The 26117-nt window shown below is 39.3% G+C and overlaps 8 protein-coding genes across 8 annotated transcripts; 4 read left to right on the top strand and 4 right to left on the bottom strand.

The window, feature by feature from the left end:
* Positions 1–62: 62 nt before the first annotated feature.
* On the bottom strand, positions 63–570 carry LOC113043796 (histone H3-like). The gene has a single exon (XM_026203393.1). The coding sequence runs from the start codon at positions 514–516 to the stop codon at positions 106–108; it is 411 nt and encodes a 136-aa protein (XP_026059178.1). The 5' UTR covers positions 517–570; the 3' UTR covers positions 63–105.
* A 694-nt stretch (positions 571–1264) lies between these two features.
* LOC113043804 (histone H2A) lies at positions 1265–2196 on the bottom strand. The gene has a single exon (XM_026203402.1). It carries the CDS (start codon positions 2049–2051, stop codon positions 1665–1667), a length of 387 nt encoding a protein of 128 aa, XP_026059187.1. The 5' UTR covers positions 2052–2196; the 3' UTR covers positions 1265–1664.
* A 1318-nt stretch (positions 2197–3514) lies between these two features.
* On the top strand, positions 3515–3949 carry LOC113043813 (histone H2B). Its single transcript, XM_026203411.1, has one exon. It carries the CDS (start codon positions 3530–3532, stop codon positions 3902–3904), a length of 375 nt encoding a protein of 124 aa, XP_026059196.1. The 5' UTR covers positions 3515–3529; the 3' UTR covers positions 3905–3949.
* Positions 3950–5065: 1116 nt separating this feature from the next.
* LOC113043811 (histone H2B) lies at positions 5066–5541 on the bottom strand. The gene has a single exon (XM_026203409.1). It carries the CDS (start codon positions 5514–5516, stop codon positions 5142–5144), a length of 375 nt encoding a protein of 124 aa, XP_026059194.1. The 5' UTR covers positions 5517–5541; the 3' UTR covers positions 5066–5141.
* A 6929-nt stretch (positions 5542–12470) lies between these two features.
* LOC113043641 (piggyBac transposable element-derived protein 4-like) lies at positions 12471–15014 on the top strand. The gene is made up of 2 exons (XM_026203146.1): positions 12471–12639; positions 13165–15014. The coding sequence occupies exons 1-2, from the start codon at positions 12494–12496 to the stop codon at positions 14729–14731; spliced, it is 1713 nt and encodes a 570-aa protein (XP_026058931.1). The 5' UTR covers positions 12471–12493; the 3' UTR covers positions 14732–15014.
* A 6440-nt stretch (positions 15015–21454) lies between these two features.
* Positions 21455–22123, bottom strand: LOC113043907 (histone H2B). The gene has a single exon (XM_026203485.1). It carries the CDS (start codon positions 22100–22102, stop codon positions 21728–21730), a length of 375 nt encoding a protein of 124 aa, XP_026059270.1. The 5' UTR covers positions 22103–22123; the 3' UTR covers positions 21455–21727.
* Positions 22124–23535: 1412 nt separating this feature from the next.
* LOC113043643 (histone H2A-like) lies at positions 23536–24019 on the top strand. Its single transcript, XM_026203149.1, has one exon. The coding sequence runs from the start codon at positions 23586–23588 to the stop codon at positions 23970–23972; it is 387 nt and encodes a 128-aa protein (XP_026058934.1). The 5' UTR covers positions 23536–23585; the 3' UTR covers positions 23973–24019.
* A 1095-nt stretch (positions 24020–25114) lies between these two features.
* LOC113043642 (histone H3-like) lies at positions 25115–26056 on the top strand. The gene has a single exon (XM_026203148.1). It carries the CDS (start codon positions 25163–25165, stop codon positions 25571–25573), a length of 411 nt encoding a protein of 136 aa, XP_026058933.1. The 5' UTR covers positions 25115–25162; the 3' UTR covers positions 25574–26056.
* Positions 26057–26117: the final 61 nt, after the last annotated feature.

Consider the following 26117-nt stretch of genomic DNA (forward strand, 5'->3'; position numbering starts at 1 on the left):
TGAAACAAATAAAGCAACAATATATCGTATACCAATTTGAAACTCTTTAAGTGAACACGGGAGTGGCTCTTAAAAGAGCCTTTGTGTTTAGGAGGAGCGGTGAGTTTAGGCGCGCTCTCCACGGATGCGGCGGGCCAGCTGGATGTCTTTGGGCATAATGGTGACTCTCTTGGCGTGGATGGCGCACAGATTGGTGTCCTCGAACAGACCGACCAGATAAGCCTCGCTGGACTCCTGCAGGGCCATGACGGCGGAGCTCTGGAAGCGCAGGTCCGTCTTGAAGTCCTGAGCGATCTCTCGCACCAGACGCTGGAAGGGCAGCTTGCGGATCAGCAGCTCGGTGGACTTCTGGTAGCGACGGATCTCTCGCAGAGCCACGGTGCCGGGCCTGTAACGGTGAGGCTTCTTGACGCCGCCGGTGGCCGGAGCGCTCTTACGGGCGGCTTTGGTGGCGAGCTGCTTCCTCGGGGCTTTGCCTCCGGTGGATTTACGAGCCGTCTGCTTGGTTCTTGCCATTTTCTAGAGTTTTTCGTTTTGTTCTCTTCAACGGAATAATTAGAAGCTTTTGCGGGGGACTTTTAATCTCTCTTGCAGCATTGGGCGGTGCGTCACCGACGGGGTTTGATTGGCTATTGTGTTTACGTCACAGCGAGGTTCGACCAATGACAGTGGGTTTCCTGTTTTCGAACAGACAGCTGCAGTCTGCGTTTCCCGCTCAAAAGTCTCCATTCATGAAAAGAAAAGTGATTTTTATTTTGTAAACCTTATTTTTCTGTTAGCTAAATTTTACATTCACAAATGTAAGTTTTCTAAATGCAATCCTCTTTTTTTGAGATTTAAGCATGAAATGAAGATGTACTTTGAGTTTGAGTTATCTGAAAACTTAAAAGCTTTGAGAACAGTGGCTGTGTTTTAGGACTTGGCACTTAATCTGGACTGAGGGTCTCTGGAGTATAGTTGTAATGTAATGACAATGACTGTTGTTGTTTTTGTGTGTGTGTGTGTGTGATTTGCTGTTATCTTCTACAAGCATTTAATTAAAAAGAAATCTCCATTCATCGTCACCCTTTACATATTATATGATCCTCAAAAGGCTGATGTTACAGTCAGATCTAATTTACACTGCACGTGACAGTGTGGTGAAGGATGTTAACATGATGAATGTTTTAAAATGTTCACTGTTCACTTTTCTTCTTCATTTGAGGATCATTTTGTGCTGCTCCACTCACACACTGGATTGAGTACACACACACACACCTAAAAACACGTTTTCCGTCTTTATTTGACTCTAACATTAACAAACACTTTCTTTCTAACTATTCTTTTTTTTTTTTTTTACAAAATCTAACCTTTTGAATTCCGTTTTAATTTCCTTTTTATATTATTTAAAAGCCCTTGGTACATGTGCTGCATTTGGTCTAACTGAGACTTGTTATAGCACTTGTGTATCATTGGCCTTTATTGATATGGTTTGCTTCTGTTGTCTTTAAGTCGCTTTGTCTGCTACAGAATGTAAATCGTATCAATTCGCTATTAGTAGCACCGGAGTGTACTAAAGATAGACGTAATAGAAATAAAGCGGTTCAGATGCATATTTCAAACTGCTCTTAAAGAGAAAGTGTGTGGCTCTGAAAAGAGCCTTTTTGAGTGTTGTGTCCTCGTGTTCACTTGGTTTTGGCGGGTTTCTCGGTCTTCTTGGGCAGCAGCACGGCCTGGATGTTGGGCAGCACGCCGCCCTGAGCGATGGTCACTCCGCCCAGGAGTTTGTTGAGCTCCTCGTCGTTACGCACCGCCAGCTGCAGGTGACGGGGGATGATACGGGTCTTCTTGTTGTCCCGGGCGGCGTTTCCAGCCAGCTCCAGGATCTCAGCCGTCAGATACTCAAGCACAGCGGCCAGATACACCGGAGCACCGGCACCGACGCGCTCGGCGTAGTTCCCTTTGCGGAGGAGTCTGTGCACACGACCGACGGGGAACTGCAGCCCTGCTCTGGAGGAGCGAGTCTTAGCCTTCGCCCTGGCTTTACCTCCGGTTTTACCTCTTCCACTCATTATTGAAAATTGAGAAAGATGTATCTACAGATTGGTGTAGAAATAATAGAAGTGTAACTCGAAAATCAGCTTTTAAGAGCGCGTGCTCTTCTGCTATTGGTTTAAATCTATCACAGTTGAAACCCAATCAGAGCTCGTCCCTTCAAATCCCAAACTCCTCCTCTGTCTTCTTCTCTTTGTTGCACCATTCATATGCAGTGATTTGTATTTTTGCTTTATTTTTTAAATATTAATACTAATTTACACCTAGCTCCTGAATTTCTTCACTGAATGTGTATAAAGTGATTGTGTTCAGTTTTCTTTTCATTTGAAAATAGTGGCTCAAACCAGTCTGTCACGTGACATTATCAAACTCAAATCAGAGGATCAGAATTGGTGTGACGTTATGGTTTAATTCAAAGGCAAAATAAATGAGAGCATGTTTATTTTTGTCTTACATGGTGTTTTAATTTGCTTGTTTAGTGTTTTCTTTGAATTGAAGTGATTTACAAAATTCATTCTTCAAGAGTTGTAGTGTGTTCAGACCCATATTCAGTGTTAAGCAGTTTAGATAGTGGGGAATTAATATCTATACATATTATATTAAATAATACATAATGTATAGATTCACATGGAAACAGAAGAGAAGATACTGTCATAGCTAGACTATGTAAAGCTCATTCCCTCCTTAATTACTCCCTGGATATTACAGAAACAGCTGAACATGTTTTATTACATTGTGAAATATATGGAAGAGGAAGAATCCAGCTTGTTAAAAACCTAAGAGATCTGAAATTAGTATATTTTCAATAAAAACAATATATTAAGGAATGAATGTTTAGAAACACTTAAAGGTGTATGACCTACTTCTAAAATATTTGAGAGATATGGGTTTAATTGACAGGATATAATTAATTAAAATAAACTTTGTTTAGTTTTTTTTTTTTCCACTCATCGAGGCTTCAGACTCCTGAAGCTGGCCATACTTTGCCAGTCACCAAGAAACACAGAAGAAGAAGAAGTAGAAGAAGATTTGCAAAATAAAAAGAGAACGCAATCAGATGGCAGTGGTGTTTAAGTTAGAGCAGAAGTGAAATTGCAGGACAGCAGAGAAAAAAAAAAGTAAAATCGTCATTACTCCCCTTTCTCTGAATTCTTTCAGTGGGTATATTAAGAGGTTTAAATGTTATACCGTATGATATCTGAAATCCATTTGTTTTCTTGTATAAACATTAAGAAAAAGAGCGGGAAATTTAAACAGGAAACTTTCAAACTTTCGTTCAAACACTGGGCGGTGGGTGGGGCTATCAATTCACCGGCTGTGATTGGCCCTTCTTCCGCTCGTGATACCTCGAGTTGTCCAATCACGTACAAGTTTATGGGCTTGGTCTATTGAAACATGCAATCAGAGGGCGCCATATCTCCTGGAAAATTAGCATAGGCGAGTCCATAATTGTGTTTGTCCGCTATGATTTAATCATTTATCGATCAGCATCATCATGCCTGAACCAGCGAAGTCTGCTCCCAAGAAGGGCTCCAAGAAGGCCGTCACTAAGACCGCCGCGAAAGGAGGAAAGAAGCGCAGAAAGTCCAGGAAGGAGAGCTACGCTATCTACGTGTACAAAGTGCTGAAGCAGGTTCATCCTGACACCGGCATCTCTTCGAAGGCGATGGGGATCATGAACTCTTTCGTCAACGACATCTTCGAGCGCATCGCCGGTGAGTCGTCTCGTCTCGCTCACTACAACAAGCGCTCCACCATCACCTCGAGAGAGATCCAGACCGCCGTGCGTCTGCTGCTGCCCGGAGAGCTGGCCAAACACGCCGTGTCTGAGGGCACCAAGGCCGTCACCAAGTACACCAGCTCCAAGTAGATCTCCGCTCCGACTCCGAGACACAAAGGCTCTTTTAAGAGCCACCCATCTCATCACTTAAAGAGATTTTTTTTTTTTTTGCAAACTAAACATCTACATATTTTGGTCTGAAAAATAAACAAATAGTGAAATGAGAGAAAAAGACATGGGGAAGAAGGTGGAAATAGAGTTCACTGTTAGAATTTGTAACTCTTGTTATCCTCTGTCAATATTTCCTTTCCAACTGCAGGTACATTTCAGTTATTCCAGAGAACGGTTTTACAATATTTGGGTCGTTTTTGTGTTAATCAGATCCTAGGTCAGACGTAAACTCAGTGGTTGAGTTATTTATGGCAGGGATTTTGCATTTTCTCTTCATGAGAGAGCAGTTTGAAGCACAATCGAATTGATGCATTCCTCATTAAAATACAGGTTTATTTATATTTATTGTATCTATGAAAGCATTACTGTGCTATAATCAGATGCATGAATGTCCCAAAGGAATCACAACTTGTTGGACAGAATGAGAGAACTTTTATGATGTGCACAGGTGAGTAAATGGAGGTTGAATAAGTACTTTTGATCTGAAAAAATGCACTATTGTGTGCTAACTGAGCTCAAGCTTTGCAGACTTGAGTGAACAGTGTAAAGCAGTGGTGGAAATTATCATTCTTTCAAGAGATCGTACCTTTTTAGTTCGTTGATTTTAACTTTCCATCCAGATGTTTTGGGACTGAAAGCTTCACAAGATCATTCAACTCAGGTTGGTTTCAGCGATGGAAATGGCTTCATTGTGTGAAATAATTTATTAAACAATTTTAAAAAAGACCTATAACACTAACTTGCGCTGTTCTTTTTCTACTCTTATCAGTTTTCTTTTTATTATATTATTTAAAAGCCCTTGATACGAGAAATGTGTTAAGCTAACGGAGACCTGTTATATTACTTACATATCATTACTCTTTTGTTGTTTTTGATTGCTTCCACGGCCCTCTTTGTAAGTCGCTTTTAATAGAATCGCCTGCTATAAATGACTAAACTTAACTGTAACTATACTAAACTATTAACTGTAAATACTATCTTTATTGTTAGAAAAACAGGAGTCAAGTGGCCTGCAAACAAACATTCACATATTTTTTAGAACAAGACGTGGTATTAGTTTATACGATCGTTATGACGGTAAAAAAAAAAATCTCTTTAAGTGATGATATGGGTGGCTCTTAAAAGAGCCTTTGTGTCTCGGAGTCGGAGCGGAGCTCTACTTGGAGCTGGTGTACTTGGTGACGGCCTTGGTGCCCTCAGACACGGCGTGTTTGGCCAGCTCTCCGGGCAGCAGCAGACGCACGGCGGTCTGGATCTCTCTCGAGGTGATGGTGGAGCGCTTGTTGTAGTGAGCGAGACGAGACGACTCACCGGCGATGCGCTCGAAGATGTCGTTGACGAAAGAGTTCATGATCCCCATCGCCTTCGAAGAGATGCCGGTGTCAGGATGGACCTGCTTCAGCACTTTGTACACGTAGATAGCGTAGCTCTCCTTCCTGGACTTTCTGCGCTTCTTTCCTCCTTTAGCGGCGGTCTTGGTGACGGCCTTCTTGGAGCCCTTCTTGGGAGCAGACTTCGCTGGTTCAGGCATGTTAGTTCACGGTGAATAGAACAACACAATAATTGTTTACTGTCATGGACTGCGTATTTATTGAATGCTCATGCTAATTTAAGAGGGCAGACTGCTGTTCCCTGATTGTGTCTTTTCGCACAATGAATGAAAGGAACATATTTCATTGGTTAGAAATTGACGGGCTAAACAGACATATCAGCCAATCACAGGCTTCTAAATTTGACTGCTTCCTCCCACACAGGCTTCTTTGTCTCACTTTCCCGCTCAAAATGTCCGCAACACACACGGATTGAGAAAAAAGAAAAACAAACTGTTTTAATTGTTTTTCACATTAAATGAACACAGCTTTCATTTAATATTAACCTGTTTAATCATGAACATATCTAAATTATATATATAGGTCAATATCACCATAGAGTGCCTTTCAACCCTCACAATACTCACACATTTTGATTTTAATTTACCATTCACTTTATGTCATGTCATAATAGTAGACACTCAAATAGTATAATAAATATATTATCTGAGCTCCCACAATGTTTTTTTTTTTTTTTTTTTTTTTTATTATGGGCCATTTTTTTAGAGCATAAAGCATAGATATGTCCACCCTGTCATGGACATATAAATTACAGTTAAATATGTTTTCATTGCACTATTAAGATACAAATTATACTTTCTGAAAGGTATGATGTCCCTTTCCTAAACAGGGTTATTTGTTTGCTTTCAAATTATAAATACATAAAAGATTTTATGTAAAGAATGTTTTTTTTTTTTTTTTAAAGAAACTCATAAAATTCGCACATGTATTTTTTCTTATTTGGAGAAATATTTGAATATGTGGACGCAGTTTTTTGTTTGCATGTTATTGCCCCCACACCTAGCACAATGGATTATATAGGCATGATTACATTATTATTTTAAATATTATTTAAAAATACCAAGATGACCGGGTGGACGAGCCCATGACGGAGTGGACACATAAAGCAGAACACAAAAAGCATGACAAAATATGACAATGAAACATTTATTCGACTTAAAACAAATATATATATATAATTACATTCTCAATCACATTGATATATTTTTTTTATTACAACAATTATCTACAGCAGATGTTTCTATAAAATGTAATATAACATTTATATTAACTACAAATGAATGCTATGAATGCTATGTCCACCCTGTCACGTGTATGTCCACCCCATCGAGTCTAAGTCGCCGACAGGGTGGACATTTTGAGCTTCAATTAGCATATTAGCTTACAACAAACTGTGACTAGCTAAATAGTTAGTCTGGTTGTTGAAGAGAATTTGGTATATTTAAACTTACATATTTTGAAAATATTGTATTTTAATCACTTCCTGTATATTTTATGGTGACAGGGTGGACATGTTAAGCTTTGGCAAAACAAGTAAGCAAACTTATATGAAGAAAATTTGTCAGTTGAAAAGTCAACTGCGACTCATCTCAGCAGTTGAAATTCCCAACACTGAAGATATAAAAAAAATCTGTTGTGATGATGTCACTAATGGTGATGGCCTCTTCTTAAAGGGACAGATTCCACAAAACGACAGGGTGGACAACCATTCAAGGTACATGGACAAACTCATCTTTTTTATTAAATAAAAATATTGTTTTTATTACAAAATGATCAATACACTCAATTTGAGTAATATCTTATTTAACAAAATATTAATAGGAAAACATTTTTTTTTTTTGACTATTTTACTCGCATTCAAATTTAGTCCTACCAGTATTATGAAATTAACATTGTAAATTATTTGTAACATTTTAACTTTTCATTTAGTGCAATATTTTGTCATTGCAACATGTTAGTGCATTTTTCACTAAGAACTGTAATTGGATTTATATCTTGTCCCTAAGTTCACTGTTATCCCAGCGGTCACTATTGTGAGCATCAAGATGTTTCCTCATTCTGTGACCACACTCAGGTCACAAGGGCACCTCAGTCGTGGTATTGAAGGTGGAGAGAGAACTGTACATAAACTCCCCCCACCCACAATTCCTGCCGGCCCGAGACTCGAACTCAAAACCTTTCGATTGGGAGTCCGACTCTCTAACCATTAGGCCACGACTTCCCCATCATGGCGGAATATACAATACTTAAAGGTATTTAAATTTAAATCCTACCTGTTGACTTTCACCATCCACTTACTTAGCTGCTGTCGCATCCCTTGTCATGCCATCTCCTTTTCCCATCTTTCTTTTTCTATTTTTAGCCCCCGATAGCTTTTTTTATTTTATCCATCTTTTTTGAGTTTCAGCTATAGACTGTATAAAAACAGGTTTCTGCTGCTCACTCAGCGCTCACGCGCCCCGCCCACTCGCGAGAACGCCCTTCTATGTCTAAATTTTATGACGGAATATAATGAGGGCACTGGCGCCTGTTAGTCCTCTAAAATTTATATAACTTTTTTTTAATATCTAATTTTAAATATAAATTTAGATAACTTTTATTATAAAAAAATAAATAAAAAATAAATAACCATCGCTTTGGCGCCACTGATTTGCACTCATACAGGACACATGTATACATGTTTACAGTTTTATGTGACCTAATAAATAAATAGTCATAGACATTTAAATAAATTATTTAAAAAATGATTTCATATTTCTGTTCAGTGAAACCATTCAAGTGTAAATTATATCACATTTTAATCAAACACAAAATAAGGCCCATAGGCAGTATTATATCCTTTGGGGTACATACTAGAGGTCGACCAATATATTGGTCGGCCGATATATCGGGCCGATATTTGTCATTTTTCAATATATCAGCATCAGCCGATATCTGTGTTTAGTAGCGCCGATTTAAAGTCAGGCACGTCGGCGGGCAGCCCCGTGTTATTGGTGCGGTGGAAGGTGTTGCGGCGCATGTGAAGGACCCCAAGCCAAAACTTTTGGAAAATTCAATAACAGTCCTGGGAGATAAAGGTAGTCAGAGAATCTCACTCTGTAAATGGGGTGGAGATGTCAGCTCTTTCAAAAACTGCACTGATCAATTGTCGTTTAAATGAATGATCAAATAATAACCTTGATGCTGTAAAATGCATCTGCAGCAATATTATTATTATGTGCAAAAGCCACTTGGAAAAAAAAAGCTTTCTAACCCGAATTAAAGGGGGTTTAGTCTGAATAAAATGCTAGTAGCAGGACTGTTAAATGAATAGATGTGATTATGATCATTTGATAAAATGAAGAGAGCGTGCCATAGATCATTTTACTTTGTTGACTGTTTCCCTTCAAGGAGACCGCTTAATTGCAATGTTGTCAAATGACACTACAGTATTAAAAATAAAATTATCCCAACCGTAACTGTGGCGCTTGTGGCTGTGCTGCGCAGTCAATGAGACGCTTTTTTTCACATCAAACATTTTATGCAAGTATGATGACCAGTAATTTTTTGTTTGATCCTGTTCTGCAAAATGTTTGATTTTTAATTTTTGTGTTCTGCTAGGCCTATATATGTTAAAAAAAAATCTGGCATTTACAGTGCATTAGATCATGAATGCTTGAATACGAGGACCAGCGAGCGCGGGTTTGACTAGACGTCTCTGTCTGCACATATCCAAATATTTCATTTTCGCAATGTATCTGAATGTAAAAATTTAATATTATTATTTTTTTATTTTTTTATGTAAACTAGACGGAAAAGATCATCCTCTTCACATGAGCAAAAACGTCCTTGGCATAACAGCAGAGTGGACCGGTACACTACGGTCTATTTAAACTGACCAGTGTAACCTTTTATATGTTTGTTTGACTGTACTATATTTTAATAATGAACAGACTGCGAAGTTTGTTGTTCTGTGTCATTTATACCAAACACAAATTTATAATTTATAAATTAGTATTTATTGTATTTAAATGTATATTTAAGTTTACATTTATGTTCCAACAAACTTGAAAAATTCTTTATGATAAATGCTCTAAAACTTTTATGTAAATGATTGAATATATATATATATATATATATATATATATATATATATATATATATATATATATATATATATATATATATATATATTACCTGGTTTATATATTTAAAACTTTGTTAGTTAGTTTATTGATTTGTTTGGTTAACTTTTGATACTTTTTTATAATATCGAGCAATGAACAAAATTAAGATTTGAGAGATGGTTCAAGTCAGTGCTCAATAAATGATGATGAGTCTAGAAATGTTGTGCATCCACTCATTATCAATGTGACATTTTAGCATGCAAATGAAGGGGAAAACTTCAAGATATTGGCCCTAAAAATTGGCAGAGCTCTGAACATCAGCATCGGCTATAGAAAAACCCATATCGGTCGTTCTCTAGTACATGTTGACTGCTTCTTCAGCGGAAACTAACTGTGTTTGTAAATAGTTGCTTAGGTGCAAATGTTTAGAAAGTGACTTATGGATATTGGCTGTGTCCAAATTCAGGGTCTACATCCTTCGGAGGACTCATATGAAGGATGTTACGTCACAGCGCAACGACGAAGGCTGTCCAAATTCGTAGGATCCTTCAAATGCGGCCCACAAATGTGTCCTCCTTTTCCCCGAATTGGAAGGATGGGTGTGGTGGATCCTTTCGCGTCCTACCTATCCCATAATTCTTTTCGGCAGGACGAAGCGAGCGGTAGCGGAGTGGGGGAGGAGTATTATTTTCGAAGTTTTTTAAAAACTGGCTTTTCAAAAATATATATTTTCAGTGGTTGTCTAGTTAGGCATTTTGTTTTAGCGTTAGGCATTTTTTTTTACATTTGTACGTGTATATGTAAAAAAAAAAACATACTGCCTGTGTGAATATCCCCTTACACACAGCTAATTTGTTAGTGATTGAAGCTGTTTTTAACGCTTCTAAGGACGAAAGAGCAGACAGAAGTGTTTATGAAGCTCCGGGGAGAGAACGATGAGCTCTTCACCCGCGTCTGCTGTCACGGTTGCTAGGCGACAGGACATGAGCAACGGGTAAGGGAGGGAACTGAAAGAAGGGTATATGTCCAAATTCACAAATTTTTGCAGTCGTCGGTGGACCCATCCTCCTTCAACGGGGTAAGAAGGATCCTAAGGAGGATGCAGACCCTGAATTTGGACACAGCCATTGATGCCCCATCAACAGACACAAAGCATGTCTCTATTGGCTTATATATCTGTTAATTGACCATCACTTATGCCTGCACTATAGTATGTTATATTGGAAAATCAACTATTCACACTTTTCTAAGAAAATGCCTTCACGTGCACGTCTTACAAGAGGGTCTTAACGAGTTCACATTAACACTCATTTTACATCTTACAGTTTAATTTCGCTTGTATAGTGCCAGATAGTTACAGGTGCTTCTCAATAAATTAGACTGTAGAGGAAAAGTTAATTTATTTCGGTAATTCAACTCAAATTGTGAAATGTATTAAATTAAAGGCACAGACTGAAGTAAAGTAAGTCGTTGGTTCTTTTAATTGTGATAAATTTGGCTTACATTAAAAAAAAAACACAATAAGTGACCGCTGGGATAAGAGTGAACAGTGAATATAAATCCAATTACAGTTCTTAGTGAAAATGACAATAAAATGTTGCAATGACAAAATATCTCACTAAATTAAAAATGCAGATGTTACAAATAATTTACAATAATGATGTTGTAATACTCTAAGCATTAACATAAAAATGTTATATTTTACAAAAAAAAAAAGTATCAATTTTGAAACGATTTGTTGGTGAATTGTTTATTTTATATCTCAGTATTTCTTTCAATGTAGCATAGTTTTTTTATTCATTTATTTATTTATTTTTTGCACAATAGTAGCCCTAGTATGTAATAAAACAGATTAAAATAGCTATGTAAACCCAACATAAGCTTTTGATTTAACCCAAATAAAGTTTATTCATTTTTATTATATTACTATTTTATTTTTTAACTTCACAAATTAAATAATGTTTACAGATTAACTTCAATCCTCTAAACTTTTCTAAAATAATCCACACAACCACTGGTTTGCATGTTAACTTCCTTTATTTTCCTTTAATTTTCATTTACAGCAGTTTATATCGTTTTTAATAGGCTATACATATTGCCCATATTTAATCTCGTTTATCAAACACTGAAACTAAAAATTAAACTTTAAACATAAGTAATTAACATGTTATTAACCAGTCTCTGTTGTTCGGTTTCCACCGTTGCGTCGCGCTGGTTCTTGAGCCCGAGCTGGAGTCATGTTCGGCGGGGAACTGCTCACGCCTGAGGCCGCCCCCTGCGTTTCACTCATACAGCCGAAATGTACTGCGATTGATTAACAGACGTATGTTTATCCGCACTCCAGAGAATGAACAAATGAAATGCATTCTTTACCAGTCACAATGGTGACAAGAACAAAAAAAAAACCTTCATAAACGAGCCAAACCAATCTGGCCCTGCCATTTTCTTCTCATTTTCTTCTCTGGCTTATGACAAAGACTCATAAGACCTGCTCCCTGGCGAAGACCTGGTGAGGACTGTAGTATCCTTCATGAGGAAGGTCCCTCAATCCCTGATCTTTCAGTTCTTTATATTTCTGCCAATATCTGTTCAAGGTTACATGACAGATTGCGTGGGATTTTGCCACTGCCCTAACAGACTTTCCTTTCCAAACTTTCTCTGCTGCTCTTTTTAAAATACTAGCATCGACTCCAATATCAGGGTCTCTTTAAGAAAGTCTTTAAGAAAACACTCCATGAGGCTTGCAAAGCGTAGAAGAATACAACATCTGGGAAAAGTTATAATACAATGTTTACAAAAGGCAAAGTTTGATGACGGGTCTCCTCAAAACCTCTTTTTCTCTCAGTTGTAATGTTTTATCTAGATCTGCACACACACACACACACACACACACACATACACATGAACTGAGCTCTATTCATATGCTAATGATATGATGCAGTCATATGGTTAACGCCCCTCATCACTACTATAAAACTGGCAGTACAGTTCAGCTTGTTCACTTTTTAATCATGATGGCACACGAGGAAGCTCTCCAGACGACCACAGACAGCGAAGAAGAAAGTACTTTTCCCTCAGAAGAAGAGGAAGACTTTGATGATGAACTCCTGCATTTCGAGGAGCGCTTCGATGATAAAGAGAACACAATTTATAAAGAGTAAGTCATTTATTCTGACTTTGATTAGTTACTAGAGTCACATATTCCTTATTATTAGTTAGGGCACTGTTTAAGACCTATTGCCAAACTGAAATCAGTAAGTTAGCCCACGACTGAAATACATAGTCCCTTTTCTTCTTCATTATATCTAACTGTAAACATTGCACCCCTGTGAACGTTTTGTAATGTACCATTAGATCAAATCAATGTTTAGACTATATCTAACTTTTGATTTGTGTTGACCGCCTCTTCAGCAGAAACCAAATGTGTTTGTAAAGAGTTGTTTGCAGATGTTTTACAAAGTGCTTTATGGATATTGATGCCCCATCAACAGACACAAAGCATGTCTCTATTGGCTTATATATCTGACCATCACTTATGCATGCATCACAGTTTAATTTTGCTTGTATAGTCTACTGTCCGATGTAGACATGTTTACATAACGGATAAACATTTGTAAATTGCTCCTCTTAATGACTCTGTTGTCACCATGCTCAGTTTTATTTCTTTCTTTGTTTTAAACAGATGTGAGAGGGACAGTGACCAGATGTCTGCTGCAAAGAGAGCCAGGACTCTTTCATGGAAAGCAGAGACTGATGTTGACCAGGTTCCTCAGACTCTGAGATTCCTGCCTGCTCGGGAACCAGGACCACAGTTGTCTGCTGCTGACTCACACTCTCCCATGAGTCTTTTCAAACTGTTTTTCACAGAGAGCGCCGTGGAAAACCTGTGCCACAACACAAATGCTCAGGCTGCCAGGGCAATGGCAAAGGGCTGCAAGTACAAATGGACAGATGTCAGTGTTGATGAGCTGTATCGCTACATCGGACTCGTATTTTACATGTCTGTGCTGAAGATGAGCTCCATCGCTGACTACTGGCGGCAGGACAGTCCTTTCTCTCTGCCTTTTCCCGCCACAGTTATGTCAAGGGACAGATACCGCACCATTTCCTGGAATATACACATGAGTCACCCAGACGCAGACGAGGAAAACGACAGAAAGAGGGGCACAGACCAACATGACCATCTGTTCAGGATCAAACCCCTCATGGACACGATTCGTCTTGCGTGCAAAGCCTTCTATCATCCTAGAAGAAATCTAGCTGTGAAGGAGAGATTGGTGGCATGCAGAGCAAAGACAGGAATGAGACGGTGCACAAAAGTCAAGCCGACAAAGTTGGGCTTCAAGTTTTTTGACCTTTCAGACTCATCAAATGGATATATTGTGGACTTCTCCGTCTACACGGGCAAGAATAGTTTTCCTGCCGACCATGGACTTTCATATGATGCTGTGATGTCTCTCCTGGACCGTAAAGTTTTGGGCTCTGGGTACCATGTGTACATGGATGATTTCTACACCAGTCCAAAGCTCTTCACAGACTTGTTTACTCTGAAGTTTGGTGCTTGTGGGACGTACAGGGAGCAGAGGAAGGGCTTCCCAAAGACTGCAACTAATTCACTGAGCAGAAGCTCCAGCAGGGGATCCATCAGGTGGATTCGGGACGGGCCTCTTGTGTGTGTGAAGTGGATGGACACACAAGTGGTGTCTGTTTGTTCCACCATACATGCTGCCTCTACAGGAGGCCATGTGAAAAGAAACATCAAAGCACAACATACAAAGTCTGTTCCATGTCCTGCACCTGTGACTGCATACAGCCAGCACATGGGGGGTGTTGACCTGTCCAATCAGCTTCTGCAATACTATGCTGCACAGCACAAAACCATGAAATGGTACAGAAAAGTCTTTCTACACTTCTTGGACATTGCCGCCAACAATGCTTTCATATTGCACAAAGAGCTGCACGACAACATGACTCGCAAAGAGTTCATGGAGGAGCTTATTGCAGAGCTCTGTGGCGTGTCACAGAAAGCAGCACCAAAACAGTCCAGCACAGAACATGTGCCAATCCCAGGAGCTGAGTTGACTTCAGACGTCAGAAGAAACGCTACTGTCGGTCGCCGGATCTGTGTGCATTGCAAAGCAGTGCATGGAAAGAGGTCACAAACACCTTGGAAATGCCAGGCTTGTGACGTTCATTTGTGTCTTCAGTTGGACAGAAACTGTTTCCTGGAATGGCACAAAAGTCTGTGATTGTGTTCAAATAAATCATAGTTTTCCTGGTTATTGTTTTCTTTACTTTTTTTGTGGAAATCATTGTCAACTATTATTAAACAAATTGAGTTGATTTCTGAAGGATCATCAGCGTGAAGACTAGATATATGGCTGCTGAAAATATATGGCATTTACAGTACTTCACTACATTAATGTATTTATATCTTACTGTATTTTTGATCAAATAAATTCAGCTTTGTTTGAGAAGAAGAGACTACTTTTATTGTCATGGTTCCCAAATTATTTTTATTTTGTATTGTCATGCAATATGTTGTAAGGAAAAGAAACCTAGATAGTGTAACAGATATGCAGATCATCGATTCATGTGTTTAATTCAGATTTTCCAAATGAAACTCTTTTTGCACCAAGTGCCTGGCCTGGCGCCAGCCTGGCTGGACTTAAATTATTTACGATGCCCATGCGAGCTTCAAAGAAGAAATGAAACCCCCCCCAACCACAGTCCAACACTGGAGACAAAGGAACTTTTCGTATAAGTTCCTTACTTTCATTTTATTATTAATATGTATTTTAATTATGTTTATGGATTACATAAAATGGTTAATCCTTGTTATGTGAAGAGTATAAGTTGCAAGCTCATACTTTAGGAAATGTCTCTTCTCACTTTAACCTCCTCAAAGAGAGCCACGTTTCTGCAACCCCCATCTTTGCAGGTCGTAAAACTTTACGACCACACTGGAGAGGAGAGAAGCCAAATATTCTCCCCAATGCATTCTATGGAATGAATTCGTTACCTGTTCGTTTTTATGTTGTATAAATGTATTACGTATTCCCTTTTGGTACATTTAGATGTTTCCCAACATCTGCAGTGTTATCATGTTTTAAGCAAATCTTTAAATGTTTAATTCTACATTTGAATGTAACTTCATGTTTTGATCACATATATCTATTATGTTTAGTCTTGTTCTAATCGTCATGCTCTGACAGACCCATTTATCTAGAGCAAAGTAATGAAATATGTATGTTACCTGAATTACAAACTTGCTAGAATAATCCCTGGAATTTGGACAAGCCCTAGATCTCCGGGGGGGGGGGGGGGGGGGGGGCTGTCTTCACAGAGACAAAGGAACTTTTCCCTCCGTGTCAGATCGCGGACTTTCATTGGCTGTTTACGCGAAAAAGGGGCGTGAACCATTTCAAGCCATAAGAACGACCGAACAAGGTCCGCTTCTCTCTTCTTTCTCTTCTTCCTCTTCTTGGTTCTCGGACACGCTGCTCTCCTGTGCGACCCTCCGCGCGGCCTCGTGCCGCGCTCATAGCGCAAACCCCCTCAGCACAGGGGCACAGAGAAAAAGCCATTTTAATGGCTCCTTTGGAAGCTTTCGTTTTCGTTCTTTTCTTTTCTTTTCTTTACTAAGTTTATTCAACTATTCGCCTCTCCACGCAAGGAAGACGAATTCTGGAACAATGTTTGTTGAACCTTTCAAATACCGCGCGAGGACAGAACAAAGGACCACGTGCTCCACGCTCACGCAAAGATCCAGCGAAGCGTGCACGCGCATCACATGGCCTCCGGCACACGCACGCTGTTTCAAAAGGACAAGCGCACAAAGCTTCACAAAAAGACCACGCTCACGCGCTGGGCCATGCAAGTATCACTTTTCTATGGAGATTTAAATGCTGGTTTAAAGTGTTGTTATGATCTGATTTGTTGTTGGCTTCCAAAAGTTACTGACTATGATTTTCATACCTGAGCTCCTTATGTGATCTCATTCTATTTTCTCTCTCTCTCTCTCTCTCTCTCTCTCTCTCTCTCTCTCTCTCTCTCTTTTATTCGGATTCGTTATGTATTGTATAAAGCTTACTGTTTGTATTGTCGTACGCATATTTACTCTGTGTGATTTGTAGTTTGATGTATTACTAGTTTAATTATTAAAAACCCATATACTGACGATTGGCTTGGACTCCACCCCACTCACATTACGAGTCACTGAGATGTGTCTGATCTATAGCTACAAGCTCTAAATTTAGAAACTAAATTTATCATAAGGATAGGATAATATTTTCATGGCCAGAGAATACTTTTCCTTGAATTATAAGGCGTGATAACTTTATTGAAAATTGATAGGTCTACAGTGGTTTGCTGGACATACCACGGTTTGATTTGCAGTCATTTACAGTAAGAGATATCACCATAATTGATATGAAGAATGTAATATTGACATATTAATGAGTAAGTTACAGTGCCCTGTGATTATTTATTGTTATAGGCAATTGAGCTATTTTTCATAATCAATCAAATTTAATGTAACTGTCATCTGAGATATAAATTAATCATATTCCTGATTAATTATTCAAATTCCCTATATATCATTTGAGTTAATTACTATGTAAAACTCATTGTTGTTACAATAGATAGATGTCTCTCAGAAGTCAAGATGGTCAGAGGATCACCAATAACCCCAATGCTGCGGTGAAAAATAATGGAGGGATATCAGAAAGGACTTTCTCTGAGAAAAAATAGAAAGAGCTTGAAGTTACTTTCATCTATAGTGCATAATATCATCCAAAGATTCAGAGAATCTGGAACAATCTCTGTAAGTGTCAAGGTCAGAAAACCATACTGGATGCCTGTGATATTCGGCCACTGCATCACATAAAGAAATGCAACTGTAATGGAAATCACAACAGGAGCTCAGGAATACTTCCAGACAACATTGTCGGTGAACACAATCCACCGCGCCATTCGCTGTTGCCTGCTAAAACTCTATAGGTCAAAAACAAGCCATATCTAAATATGATCCAGAAGCGCAGGCAGAAGCAATCCAAGTTGTTATCAGTTCAGAAGCCTGCATCTCTGATGGTATGGTGTTACATGAGTGTGTGGCATGGGCAGCTTACACATCTGGAAAGACACCAACAAAGCTGAAAAGTATATCCAAATTCTAGAACAATGTATGCTCCCATCCGAACATCGTATCTCTCAGGGAAGACCATGCATTTTCCAACATGACAATGCCAGACCACATACTGCATCAATTACAACATCATGGCTGCGTAAAAGGAGGATCCGGGTAGAAAACATTTGGCCCATCATAAAGAGGAAGATGTGACAAAGAACACCTAAGTTGAGCAATTAGAAGCCTTTATTAGATAGGAATGGAACAATATTCCTTTCCCTAAACTTGAGCAACTTGTCTCCTCAGTCCCCAGACGTATGCAGACTGTTATAAAAAGAAGAGAGGATGCCACACAGTGGTAAACTTGGCCTTGTCCCAACTTTTTTTTTTTTAAGATGTGTTGATACCATGAAATTTAACATCAGCTTATTTTTACCTTAAAATGGTACATTTTCTCAGTTTAAACATTTGATATGCCATCTATGTTGTATTGTGAATAAAATATTGAAGTTTGAAACTTCCACATCATTGCATTGTGTCCCAACTTTTTTGGAATTGGGTTTGTACTTTAAAATCAATCCTAAATATAACTGGAAGCCAGTGTAAAGACTTGAGGACTGGGTGATATGGTCAGATTTTCTGGTTCTAGTCAGAATCCTGGCAGCAGCGTTCTGGATGAGCTGCAGCTCTTCTTGGGAAGGCCGGTGAGGAGATCATTACAATAGTGCACCTTGCTGGTGATAAAAGCATGAACGAGTTTCTCCAAGTCTTGACTGGAAACAAAACATCTATTTCTTGCAATGTGTTTTATATGATAGTATGCTGATTAGGTACTGCTTTGAAATGACTACTGAAATTAAGGTCTTTCTCCAGAATCGCACAAAGATTCATGACTTGAATTTTAGTTGTTAGACCCCTAGAATCAAGGTATGACTTCACCATGAAAACTTCATCTTTGTTTCCAAATGCAATGACTGTTTTTTCCCCCCTTGTTTAACTGAAGAAAGACCCGACACAAATCACTGAGAGCTGCTATCAGTTGTTTTTGGTTCACCTACAGCAGATGGAGGGTTTGGACACGGCGTTGTGGCAAAGAGTTCTCACATGAGAAGGACGAGCTGGGCCAATAGGCTTTGGTGGTTGTGGGGCCTGCTGTTTTGTAGTTGATATCTGGGGGCTTGCTGCAAAAGCGTGGGAGAGTTTGGTCCCAGTATAAACCAGTTCCTCCATTTTCTGTGAGAAGCTCAGAAGTGGAGAGGCTGGAGAGAGGGATAATGTGTCTGGTTAGCGGGGCTGTCACTCATACTCCATCCAGGTGTCTGTGTGTGTGTGTGCCATTGGGTTGAGTAGTTTGGCACACACTACTAAAGTATGACTGAGGAAGAAGTAGATATTGTCCTTTAGCACTCTTGCACCATGTTTGTTTGGGTGGAGGCCATCCAGTTTAAACATCTGAGGCCCCAGAAAAGATTGAAGTTGTTGATTAAATGTATTCCTTTTAAACTGCATGCAAACATGAAAACATATAATTTCTCCTTGCTGGGAGTGGTCCACTGATGAACGACTGAACTTAGAGTCTTCTAATTGTTTCTAAGAGTTCACTGAAGTCCTTCTTAATGAGTTCTGACTGTTCTTACCGAATATCATTCTTCCCCACATGGATGATTTGATTTGCAGTCTTGTGCTTCATCAGAATGATCCGAAGTTCCTTGTCCACATCAGAGACCGTGGCTTGAGGTAGACAGCATGTTGTTGTAGTCCTGCTACTAATGTTTCTGATAATAGAGTCGCCCACTATCAGAGTCCTGGACTTGGCTGTGCTCTGAGCCAAATGCCGCTGTCTACTCGACCTTGAGCCAGATAACGAGTCAATCTTTTGTTCGTTATCTGGTTCATCTTCAGTTCTCTCTTCACAGCAGTTCAGTCAGTGTACTGTTTGAGTAAATGAATTACTCCGGGATATTGGTTTGTTTGAACTCAGAGGGAGTGTCAGCCACATTAAAAAAAAATTAACAGCTTAAGTCATTTGTGGGTTAATGTGTATTGGAGACACGAACCGTTTAAAATGATTTAATTCGATTTGGTGAACTGGTTCAAAAAGATCCGGTTGCATCGAATGATTTGTTCGTGAACCGGATATCACAAACTGCTTTGATTTGAACTCTCTCTCACACAGACACGGAAGAGAAGACAATGATGAATAAAGTCATAGTTTTCTATTTTTGGACCAAAATGTATTTTCGATGCTTCAACATATTCTAACTGACCCTCTGATGTCACATGTACTACTTTGATGATGTTTTTCTTACCTTTCTGGACATGGACAGTAGACCGTACACACAGCTTCAATGGAGGGACTGAGAGCTCTCGGACTAAATCTAAAATATCTTAAACTGTGTTCTGGAGATAAACGGAGGTCTTACGGGTTTGGAACGACATGAGGGTGAGTTATTAATGACATTATTTTGCTATTTGGGTGAACCAACCCTTTAATCAAAACTCCTTTCCTCTTTAATCCAAAAGCTTTCCTCTGAGACAGGGGTAGCTGTAGCCTGGAGCAATGGGCGTGCCAAAAGGTTTCTCATTGGAGAAAGGAGTGTTACTGTGTTGGCCAATCAGTGGCAAACATTAAAATTTTAATCATTATGTCCTCCACACTACTATCCAGTAGGTGGCAGGAATGCACCATACAGAAGAAGAAGAATGATTCTTACAAGATGTTCTAATCTTTGACCGTCACTTGGACTGCAGAAAATACAAGCATCATCACTGCTGCCACTGCCCCACAACAATAAGAAATAAGGCAGATATGTGTGCCAACATTCAGCTCTGCGGGTGAAACATACAGTGCCTTCTGTTTCAAATATTTTCATTTAATATTTTATTCTTCTGTACCCTTTTAGCCCACCTGTTAAAATGTAAAACAGTAGTTTTAGAAAACAATGCAAGATTTGTCAGTGTGTACAAGAACATGAAATGCATTGTATATTGTAAACCTTATACATTAGCTTCTGTTTTTTTTTTTTTTTTTTGCAGTTCTGTAGTGTATGTAGCTTCACTCTCTGAGCCAGAGGATGGAACAGAATTTTGGGTAACACTTTAGAATAAGGTTCCATTAGTTAATGTTAGTTAACTACTTTCGTTAACATGAACTAAGCAAGAACAATCCTTCTACAGCATTTATAAGTCTTAGTTCATGTTAATTTCAACATTTACTAATGCATTATTTAAATCAAAAGTTGTGCTTGTTATCATTAGTTAATGCACTGTGAATTACCATGAACTAACAATGAATAACTGTATTTTCATTAACTAACATTAACAAAGATGAATAAATACAGTAATAAATGTATTATTCATTGTTTGTTCATGTTAATTAATACATTAACTAATGGAACCTTATTCTAAAGTGTTACCGAATTTTGTTTTACTATTATTATTTTGTTAGGGGGGCCCTGCCACACCATTTCCTACCATACACCTGATGGATTCTGACTGTAAAATGTCAATCATAGTTCGAGGGCTCAGTTGAGACGAGGCACATTGTCAACATTAGAAGATGGAGACAAGCACTGTCAGTATCTTTACTTTGAACGATTAGCCTTTTGTATTAGATCCTCATGCCTCAACTGTACCATTGCCCAAAGTGCACTCGAAGGACATTCACTCTTTTGAAGATAACCAACATGTTGGAGTTGTACATTCACATGAACCACATATTAGTATAACCTGTGGTATAGATGACAATCGTTTTTGTGATTCAATTCTTTTAGAAACCATGCACAGGAAGCATATGTACTTTTGGTAACAATTCCTTTTAATGTTTAAATATTTATAACACATATACAAGAGGCAACATGCTTTAATTTTTTTTTTTAATCGGAAATTGCCATTCTATAGGAATACACGATGCCATCAGTAGACGTTTACATATAATGCATTCAACACTATTGTGATTATACGAAGGGAAAAAAAAAAAACTTCTAGCCTCGTTACTATCGTTTTCAAAACTGTAATAAAATCACTATAACTACATAATTAAAATACTGCAGTCTCTTTAAGTGATGAGATGGGTGGCTCTTAAAAGAGCCTTTGTGTCTCGGAGCGGAGCGGAGCTCTACTTGGAGCTGGTGTACTTGGTGACGGCCTTGGTGCCCTCAGACACGGCGTGTTTGGCCAGCTCTCCGGGCAGCAGCAGACGCACGGCGGTCTGGATCTCTCTCGAGGTGATGGTGGAGCGCTTGTTGTAGTGAGCGAGACGAGACGACTCACCGGCGATGCGCTCGAAGATGTCGTTGACGAAAGAGTTCATGATCCCCATCGCCTTCGAAGAGATGCCGGTGTCAGGATGAACCTGCTTCAGCACTTTGTACACGTAGATAGCGTAGCTCTCCTTCCTGGACTTTCTGCGCTTCTTGCCTCCTTTAGCGGCGGTCTTGGTGACGGCCTTCTTGGAGCCCTTCTTGGGAGCAGACTTCGCTGGTTCAGGCATGATGATGCTGATCGATAAATGATAAAATCATATCGGACAAAGACAATTATGGACTCGCCTATGCTAATTTTCCAGGAGATATGGCGCCCTCTGATTGCATGTTTCAATAGACCAAACCCATAAACTTGTACGTGATTGGACAACTCGAGGTATCACGAGCGGAAGAAGGGCCAATCACAGTCGGTGAATTGATAGCCCCACCCACCGCCCAGTGTTTGAACGAAAGTTTGAAAGTTTCCTGTTTAAATTTCCCGCTCTTTTTCTTAAATGTTTATACAAGAAAACAAATGGATTTCAGATATCATACGGTATAACATTTAAACCTCTTAATATACCCACTGAAATAACTCAGAGTAAGGGGAGTAATGACGATTTTACTTTTTTTTTTTCTCTGCTGTCCTGCAATTTCACTTCTGCTCTAACTTAAACACCACTGCCATCTGATTGCGTTCTCTTTTTATTTTGCAAATCTTCTTCTACTTCTTCTTCTTCTGTGTTTCTTGGTGACTGGCAAAGTATGGCCAGCTTCAGGAGTCTGAAGCCTCGATGAGTGAAAAAAAAAAAAAAACTAAACAAAGTTTATTTTAATTAATTATATCCTGTCAATTAAACCCATATCTCTCAAATATTTTAGAAGTAGGTCATACACCTTTAAGTGTTTCTAAGCATTCATTCCTTAATATATTGTTTTTATTGAAAATATACTAATTTCAGATCTCTTAGGTTTTTTAACAAGCTGGATTCTTCCTCTTTCATATATTTCACAATGTAATAAAACATGTTCAGCTGTTTCTGTAATATCCAGGGAGTAATTGAGGAGGGAATGAGCTTTACATAGTCTAGCTATAACAGTATCTTCTCTTCTGTTTCCATGTGAATCTATATATACATTATGTATTATTTAATATAATATGTATAGATATTAATTCCCCACTATCTAAACTGCTTAACACTGGATATGGGTCTGAACACACTACAACTCTTGAAGAATGAATTTTGTAAATCACTTCAATTCAAAGAAAACACTAAACAAGCAAATTAAAACACCATGTAAGACAAAAATAAACATGCTCTCATTTATTGTGCCTTTGAATTAAACCATAACGTCACACCAATTCTGATCCTCTGATTTGAGTTTGATAATGTCATGTGACAGACTGGTTTGAGCCACTATTTTCAAATGAAAAGAAAACTGAACACAATCACTTTATACACATTCAGTTTCTTCAGGAGCTAGGTGTAAATTAGGATTAATATTTAAAAAATAAAGCAAAAATACAAATCACTGCATATGAATGGTGCAACAAAGAGAAGAAGACAGAGGAGGAGTTTGGGATTTGGAGGGACGAGCTCTGATTGGGTTTCAACTGTGATAGATTTAAACCAATAGCAGAAGAGCACGCGCTCTTAAAAGCTGATTTTCGAGTTACACTTCTATTATTTCTACATCAATCTGTAGATACATCTTTCTCAATTTTCGATAATGAGTGGCAGAGGTAAAACCGGAGGCAAGGCCAGGGCGAAGGCTAAGACTCGCTCCTCCAGAGCAGGGCTGCAGTTCCCCGTCGGTCGTGTTCACAGACTTCTCCGCAAAGGGAACTACGGCGAGCGCGTCGGTGCCGGTGCTCCGGTGTATCTGGCCGCTGTGCTCGAGTATCTGACGGCTGAGATCCTGGAGTTGGCTGGAAACGCCGCTCGGGACAACAAGAAGACCCGTATCATCCCCCGTCACCTGCAGCTGGCGGTGCGCAACGACGAGGAGCTCAACAAACTCCTGGGCGGAGTGACCATCGCTCAGGGCGGCGTGCTGCCCAACATCCAGGCCGTGCTGCTGCCCAAGAAGACCGAGAAACCCGCCAAAACCAAATGAACACGAGAGGACACAACACTCACAAAGGCTCTTTTCAGAGCCACACACTTTCTCTTTAAGAGCAGTTTGAAATATGCATTTGAACCTCTTTATTTCTATTACGTCTATCTTTAGTACACTCCAGTACTAATAGCGAATTGATACGATTTACATTCTGTAGCAGACAAAGCGACTTAAAGACAACAGAAGCAAACCATATCAAAAAAGGCCAATGATACACAAGTGCTGTAACAAGTCTCAGTTAGACCAATGCAGCACATGTACCAAGGGCTTTTAAATAATATAAAAAGGAAATTAAAACGGAATTCAAAAGGTTAGATTTTGTAAAAAAAAAAAAAAAAAAAAAAAAGAATAGTTAGAGAGTGAGTGTTAATGTTAGAGTCAAATAAAGACGGAAGACATGTGTTTTTAGGTGTGTGTGTACTCGATCCAGTGTGAGTGGAGCAGCACAAAATGAAGAACAAAAAAAAAAAAAAAAACTCGAACATAATGTTTCACTACTATAAGGAAGATAAGTGAACATTTTAAAACATTCATCATGTTAACATCCTTCACCACACTGTCACGTGCAGTGTAAATTAGATCTGACTGTAACATCAGCCTTTTGAGGATCATATAATATGTAAAGGGTGACGATGAATGGAGATTTTTTATTTTTTTTTATTAAATGCTTGTAGAAGATAACAGCAAAACACACACGCACACACACACACACACACACACACACACAAAACAATCAAATCATTACAACCATACTCCAGAGACCCTCAGTCCAGATTAAGTGCCAAGTCCTAAAACACAGCCACTGTTCTCATAGCTTTTAAGTTTTCAGATAACTCAAACTCAAAGTACATCTTCATTTCATGTTTAAATCTCAAAAAAGAGGATTGCATTTAGAAAACTTACATTTGTGAATGTAAAATTTAGCTAACAGAAAAATAAGGTTTATAAAAGAAATATCACTTTTCTTTTCATGAATGGAGACTTTTGAGCGGGAAACGCAGACTGTCGCTGTCTGTTCGAAAACAGGAAACCCACTGTCATTGGTCGAACCGCGCTGTGACGTAAACACAATAGCCAATCAAACCCCGCCGGTGACGCACCGCCCAATGCTGCAAGAGAGATTAAAAGTCCCCCGCAAAAGCTTCTAATCATTCCGTTGAAGAGAACAAAACGAAAAACTCTAGAAAATGGCAAGAACCAAGCAGACGGCTCGTAAATCCACCGGAGGCAAAGCCCCGAGGAAGCAGCTCGCCACCAAAGCCGCCCGTAAGAGCGCTCCAGCCACCGGCGGCGTCAAGAAGCCTCACCGCTACAGGCCCGGCACCGTGGCTCTGCGAGAGATCCGTCGCTACCAGAAGTCCACCGAGCTGCTGATCCGCAAGCTGCCCTTCCAGCGTCTGGTGCGAGAGATCGCTCAGGACTTCAAGACGGACCTGCGCTTCCAGAGCTCCGCCGTCATGGCCCTGCAGGAGTCCAGCGAGGCTTATCTGGTCGGTCTGTTCGAGGACACCAACCTGTGCGCCATCCACGCCAAGAGAGTCACCATCATGCCCAAAGACATCCAGCTGGCCCGCCGCATCCGTGGAGAGCGCGCTTAAACGCCTGAATTCACAAATCTAGAAACTCACCCCAAAGGCTCTTTTCAGAGCCACCAAAATCGCACCGACAAAGAGAATTTTCGCTTTAACGCCGAGTGTAACGAGTAAGCTAGCAACACTGCCTGTATTCTTATAAGGGCTTTTTGTCGGAGTTTTTTTTTATTCGTTCAATCGCTTTTAGTTTCCCGTGATTACACACGAACAGGCAAAACGTAACATTTTAAACTCCGGCGTTTCCCAACGATTCCCTTTTCTGAGTAAATATAAAACAAAACCTTATATAAACAATATTTCTAATGTAACTACGAGTGAGTATTATTCAGCCAAGTACAACTTCATAAATGTTAAGCTGACAATTTAAAGACCCGACATTACAGAAGGGGCTTCGCAATAGCCAGGACTAGGTTTTAGTTTTTCAGACATCGCAGCAGCTTTTATTAAAAGGCCTTCGAAGAAAACGGGACTAGCTTTAAGCCACGTCTGTCATGAATGTATCCATGTTTACTGTGCGAGTAGAAGTAGTTTCGTTGCAAAAGGTGTTTAT

The sequence above is a fragment of the Carassius auratus genome, chromosome 25 (assembly GCF_003368295.1).
Source record: "Carassius auratus strain Wakin chromosome 25, ASM336829v1, whole genome shotgun sequence".
Taxonomy (NCBI): domain Eukaryota; kingdom Metazoa; phylum Chordata; class Actinopteri; order Cypriniformes; family Cyprinidae; genus Carassius; species Carassius auratus.